This window comes from Vicia villosa, linkage group LG7 (assembly GCF_029867415.1).
Source record: "Vicia villosa cultivar HV-30 ecotype Madison, WI linkage group LG7, Vvil1.0, whole genome shotgun sequence".
Classification (NCBI taxonomy): domain Eukaryota; kingdom Viridiplantae; phylum Streptophyta; class Magnoliopsida; order Fabales; family Fabaceae; genus Vicia; species Vicia villosa.
Window position 1 is genome coordinate 129,647,124 of NC_081186.1, and position 6,695 is coordinate 129,653,818.

The following is a 6,695-nucleotide window of genomic DNA, read 5'->3' on the forward strand; positions in this document are numbered from 1 at the left end:
TCATATGCTCAAGTGATTTCTCTCATCAATATCCAACTCCATGTGTGGTTCAAATCAAGATCAACAACTTTCAAATTCATCTAGTACACAATTAGGGTTTTTGACCTACATCTCTTGAAGGTTGACTTTTGGTCAAAGCATGGTTCTATGGCTCAAAGCATGATTCAAGAATCTCCAATACCTCATTGTAATCTATTCATATCATCCATTTGGCTAAAAGAGCTTGATTCAATTGATACTTGGAAGAATGTAATTCAACTAGAAAAAAAGTCAACTATTCAAGATCACCTTTGACTTTTGGGAAATTTGGTCAACCAGGGACTTCTGAAGATCAAAATCATTAATATGAGATTATTAAATTTATTAGATTAAGAGAAATCAAGAAAATCAACCAAGGAATGAAAGGTCACAGTTAGGGTTTTGATTTTTTTCATGAAGAAATTACATGTTTAATGCTCAACTTTGAATGATCAGATCTTCTTTACTAAGTCACCATTATTTAAACTCCAAAGGCTGAACTGAAGAGAAAGTCATGATCTACAACCTTGTCCTTGTTGAGATTTTTCAAAAAAATGAAAGGATTTCAAGTTATGAAGCCATGAAGTTGCTGACTTTTTCCAACACTTAGAAAAATTTCATGAAGGCAGATTTGTTCTTCAAAAGTAAGCAACTTTGAAGCCAATTTCAACCAAGATCCCTTGAGAATTTGAGAAAACTCTAAACATGAAAGTTGTAGAGATGTTCAAGGCTTTCCAAAAAATACATGAACTCCCCCATAGCATTTGTGAGCAAGGAGAATCAAAGAGATGAAGTTGGACCTCCATACTTGAAATATAGGTCATTCTTTTGAAAACCTTATGATCCAATATCCATGCCATACCTTGTAATATTACTTTTTAGACCTGTAAACCTCCGAATCTATCCATAATTATAAGATTACTCAAGCTTTTGAGATATTATGCAATTGATTCAAACATTATCCAATCCATTTTGCCATTGAGGGGAGAAAGGTTACACTTTTATTCTTGTAAAGAGGCTTTAACCATAAAACTTTAAGCCTTGAGCCTCTAACTTGTTCCCTCTGCACCAAAAGTATTCCAAAACCAACAAGCAATCACCTAAGTTGTATAAGAGCCACCCTAAGTTATGTTTAAAGCAATGCAAGTACCATTAGAAGCATGATTTTCAAGTTAACTACACCATGAAGCAAAATCACACAACTTGTGTTTGAAACAACCAAATGATCTATTTTCCCCCACACAAACCACAAATCCTCCCTATAAATAGAGGGTCTTTCCTCTTGAATCTAAAACACATAAAATCTCAACTTCACTCCCCCACTTGAAAGCTCCAAAGTTCCAACATGCATAAACTTGAAGTTTTTGAGTTCAAAGTTATTTCTGTGTCAAATAACCATTCAAACACCCTCCATACACTTCATAGAAGTTGTTCAATCCATCACATTACATCTGTAACAACTCCAACATCATCCTCTATTGTTGAATTTGTCATTTGCAACTTGGTTCGGGCAGAGCAATCTAGATTATCTCCAAGCAAGCTAAGCATCCCATTGTCTTCAGAAGGACCTCAGGAAGTTATCCAAGTCCTCAAATCATTTCTGGAAGCTCTCTAAATCCAGTTTCGATCTTCACCTGCTGAGGTAACTTTTCAAAACTTGAACTCTCTCATTTATGAACCATTTTTAACAAAACTCGATTCTATTATGTTTGTTGCAATATGAGGATCAAAATCCCTCAACTTGTTGACATTTATACTTTCTATAGGTCATTTAATTTAAGTTTGAAGTTTATGGGTTCTTGAGATACAGTCAAAATAAATTTATATTATGCACATAGTTGGATTCGTCTTGAAAAATCTCACAACTTTCTAGTTTACATTTTCAAAAATGGTTGAGTTTTGAGTGAGATACAATTTCCATAATTTTGGTGTTTTGAGGTTGAAAATGAAGTTCAATATAGTTTTTGGGCACATTTTTTATTATATATTTATGAGCGCATTTGAATATCACTTGTAGCGCGTTGGTTCAGTGATCTTGTTTTGAGTCTTTCACCATTGTGACCTAAGTTCAAGTCCTTTAGGGGCCAAAACTCTTTTTTTTATCATTTGTCTCATTTATTTTTTTCCAACTTTGGTAATTTATTTGAAATAGCAAATCAATTTATTTTCACTCAATTTTTTACACACTCTTCATTTATGTGACATATTTTGTGAATATATTTTAAAAATCCAAAAATATTATTTTTTTAACTTTTTTAATTAAATTAAAAATGATGCTTTTATGCCTTTAAACCCGTTAAAAATCAAACCTTTTTCACGTGAGCTTTTCACAAAATGCCTTGATTAAATTTGTGTGATTCCCTTAAGATTAAACTTAGCTCCCCTTGAAGTTTATACCATGATCCTTGTAGTAATTTAACTAGGATTTATTCAATTTCTAAATGATTAGGTTAGTGTAGATATACTAAAACCCTAACCTAGATCCTCTGATCTTTGAGTTCCGTGCAAATACCTTGTTAATATTAAATCAATTGACATGATCTCTCCTTGTTTATCCACTTGTATGTATACTTGTTTGATTTATATCTATGTACCATATATTTTGATTATGTTTCCATCTTTGTATATATCATTGTTGAACTAACCCCACATGCATCAGATATTCATCCATCATACATCATACTCATACATACATAATATAATCTTGAGGTATGTCGTCCCTTTTATTCATAATCTCTTTCATACTTGAGTTTATATATTGATATCTTTGTTATCTATATACAAAATGATGTTGCCATCTATATGTGTATCTATATGTGTATATATGGTTAAATAAATTTTTGTAAAAAAAACCGAACGAATCCAAACCGCATTGGTTTGGTAATTTGGTTTGGTTCGGTTTTATTTCTAAAAGCCAACCGAACCAAATCAAACCGCACACTTTTTTTTCTTCCGGTTTGAATGATATATTACATAAAAACCGTCCAAACCGCACCGCAAACACCCCTGGGAATAGATATGAATATAAAATTTGTTTAAAGAAAAAGATCGATAGAGATAATATAAATTAAAAACCAAAAACATATTCATTTATTTATTTGCATCACATAATTTAGGACACATTCTTCAACCTATATATTACAAACAAAGATAAAAAATAAAAAAAAAAAGTCTTTTTATAGGGTCTATAGGGGCATAGGGCAATCATATTTCAGTAGCGCTAACAACTTCATTACAACAGAAGTCAATATGCATATGCTATAATATTCCAATATTACAAACATCACACTAATTTATTATAAAGATGAACACTTAAGCCAACCACTTGCATTGACATCCTTCTTTCTTTTTGTCTTATAGAGCTATCCTTTCCTTGACAAGATTAGCATCAACATCTCGAGTATTTTTGAAAAGGAAGTCCATCCATCCATTTGGAGGATTAATATCCTCACTGATTTTCTCATATTCAACAGTCCATTTAACAATAGCAGTACCATCAGCCTTATCACTTACTTCAAGGATGAGCTTAAAGATCTTATAGTGAGTATCAATATTTCCACCAAAAAGCTTCCAAGTTATTTTTTTGATCTGTTCATCGACTTCTTCAATAGTCTCGTGACATGTGTGTACCTCACCATCTATTGTTATGTAATTGATACCAAGAATAACAAAGTTGAATATAAGAGTAATAGAAGAATATAAGGATCTTTTAAAATAAAATAAAAACTACACATTGTTTTCTTTCTTGAAATAATTAATTTTAGGATGCATTTGTTTTCTAAATAAAATAGATTGGCTATAACAACTTTTTTTTGGGTACAAAGTCATAAAAACTTATTTTATATTTTATTTGATATTTTATAGATGATGACTGGTAGTTTATAATTTATAACAGATAAGTGATAATTTATAGTTGATGATTCGTAGTTCATAATTTAATGATTGATAGTTGATAAATAAATTGAAATATTTACTAAATTAGTAGTTTTAATAGCTAATAATGTTCGTAGCTATTTCATATAACATTTAGAAATGAAAAGAAAAATTAAAGATAGTAAAAAAATAATTAAAAACTCGTGTTAAAAAACCATTACTAAACTTGACTTTTTTTATTAATATGAAATGAAAAATTAAAAATTAAAAGTATAAAAATAATAACGACCTTATAGTGCTTATGAATATTTCGACCAAGGCTATCGCAATGGAATTTGAGCTCGTCTCGGGTCTTGGGGTTAGCTTTCATAAGAGCAATTTTATTGAGTTAATGTTGACCCCTCTTTTCTTCAGCTGGCTGAAGGTTTTTCGAGATTCATACTCTCTCTTTTCGATATCTCGGGTTACTAGTTGTAGCCAACCCTATAAGGTGGTAAAGATCTTATACTAGTAAATCTAGCTCTTCTTGCCTAGTGGAGATGGAGGCTCCTGTCGAGCTCATCTAGTCTATGGTCGGATATTTTATTTGCCTGTTCTTTGGCTACTTTTATATACTCCGAGTTGGGATGTAGATCTTCGGGGACTCTCTCTTGTTCTACCTGGTGGAGAGGAATGACCCTGTTGGATCAAAGTAGGATAATCCTATGAACTAGTTTTAGAAGGCCTTCTTAGAGAAGGCTGGATCCGGTTGTTCGACCTCTTTTTGGAAAAATCCCTCGCTTGGTAGTTCTCCCCTAATGGTTAAATTTCCTAGACTTTTCCTCTTTTTTGAAATTCAAGACAGGTCTGTGTTTGAGGTTAGTAGGTTGGATCAGAGGTCTTTAATTTGAGATCGTAGATGAAGACGTTCTTTTTTTGTTCACGAAGAACCTTGTGCTGCTTAGTTTTTCTGTTCTCTTCTCTCCAAGAGGTTTCTCTCACAATGGTGCATGACTTATGGAGGTGGAGTCATGCTAGAGATGTCTTCTTCTCTATGGCCTTTGTTAACCAGATCCTTGTCGAGAGTAGTTATAAGTCTGCAGAGAATGTTTAGTTTGCGCTCTCAAATCCTTCAGTTGTTAGGATTGTTGGGCTCTTTATAAGGTTCAGGTCTTCTCTCGGCAACTTCTACGAGATAGATTTCCTTCTAAAGAAAATCTATTTAAGCGAAAGGTTATTACTAATCTTGACGATATTTTATGTATTTTTTGTAGGGATGAAGTATAGTCGGTATCTCATTTGTTTGAGACTTGTAGTCTGGTTGTTGGTGTCGGTATAGGACATTAACTTTGGAAAGTCATAGTTGGCTAGAGCTAAAGGGTTTTCTAAAATTTAAATTAGAGAGGCTGGAATTTGGTGAAGAGAATTCGTCAAATGCATTTTGCATATTGAAGGGTGCAGATTCAACATTTCTATAGGAAAGTTAATTGAGTTGACGATCTAGCAACTTGGCCTTTTTTTATGTTATGGGAGTTTGAACCAAAGTAGTCAAAATTGAGATCTTACATAAAATTAAAGAAGGGATATACAGGATCGTGAATCAATAGATTGTAACATGGATTATGATACTATCGGTTTTGAAAATTTATATATATTGCATATTTTTTTCATAAACATGCATGTAAAAATCATGAATCATTTATGAAAAAAACATCAACATTTAAATCACATTTAAAATAGTTAAATCAAAGATCATAAGATTCATAGCACTAGGTTATAAAAAACTTAGTGATAGTAAATTTAAAATAGTTAGAGAGAGACAAACTTAGTGATAGTATATTTAAAATAGTGTGAGAGAGAGACGTGAGATATTGAGGATGTCATATTATAAAGTTTGACACTTTCGTGTTATTGAATCCTTATTTTATGTTAATTATTTTTTCTTTTTAAACAAGTAAAATAGTTTCAATTAGTAATTTTTAAACAAATTAGATAACTCAATTAATAATATTATATAGAAAAACTTTATAATTAATTACCTATGACATAACTCAATTAATAATATTATTATATAGAAAAACTTTATAATTAATTACCTATGACATATGTCCAGTGTTTAACTGTATCAGTGTCGTGCCATTCTTCACCTTCATGCAGTTTGGCATGATGAATTCTTTCGCAATGATTTTGCAATTCGTGAAGCTCTGATGCATATAGTTTGAAGTACTTGTCAGCAGGTGTTTTGATACCAACTTCAGTACTAAGCCTTCCAGAGAGAACCATTTTTGGAAAGACAAACACAAACACAAATATGAAAGAAACAAGGGTTGATATGATGAAAGGGAATGCAACCTCATGCCTTAAATAGAAATTGAAGCGCGTTATCTTTAGGCATAAATTTGAATTGCATTAGCCAAAGTATTATGTGCATTAAATTCATGGACGCACATTTTCTTCTAATATATTAAATAAAACGGATTTGCATCATCTCAATTTCTATTTATATCAATATCTATCAATCATAATAAATATAAACATTTATTCAAATCAATAATAAAATAATAGAAGTGAACATGGTATGAGAAATATATAGTAATCAAATATTTTTAAGAAGGCAAATTGTCTTCGTATATATAATTAATCGGAAATTGACAAATTATTTAATTACAAATTCTTTAGGATCTAATTCTTTTAATAGAGTTAACAAATAAGTTTACTAAATGATAAAAAATTTCAAATTTATAAAAGCATACAAAATAATCTTATTTTTTTAGAAAAGGAATCAACTATTAAAAAGTTGGTGCAATCGATTGCTCTCTTTGTGC

The 6,695-nt window shown here is 31.1% G+C and overlaps 1 protein-coding gene across 1 annotated transcript; it reads right to left on the reverse strand.

Annotated features, from left to right (window-relative positions):
• Positions 1–3,099: 3,099 nt before the first annotated feature.
• Positions 3,100–6,215, reverse strand: LOC131616807 (kirola-like). The gene is made up of 2 exons (XM_058888256.1): positions 5,967–6,215; positions 3,100–3,656 (listed from the first exon to the last, which is right to left on the reverse strand). Exons 1-2 carry the CDS (start codon positions 6,151–6,153, stop codon positions 3,373–3,375), a joined length of 471 nt encoding a protein of 156 aa, XP_058744239.1. The 5' UTR covers positions 6,154–6,215; the 3' UTR covers positions 3,100–3,372.
• Between the last annotated feature and the right edge of the window lie 480 nt (positions 6,216–6,695).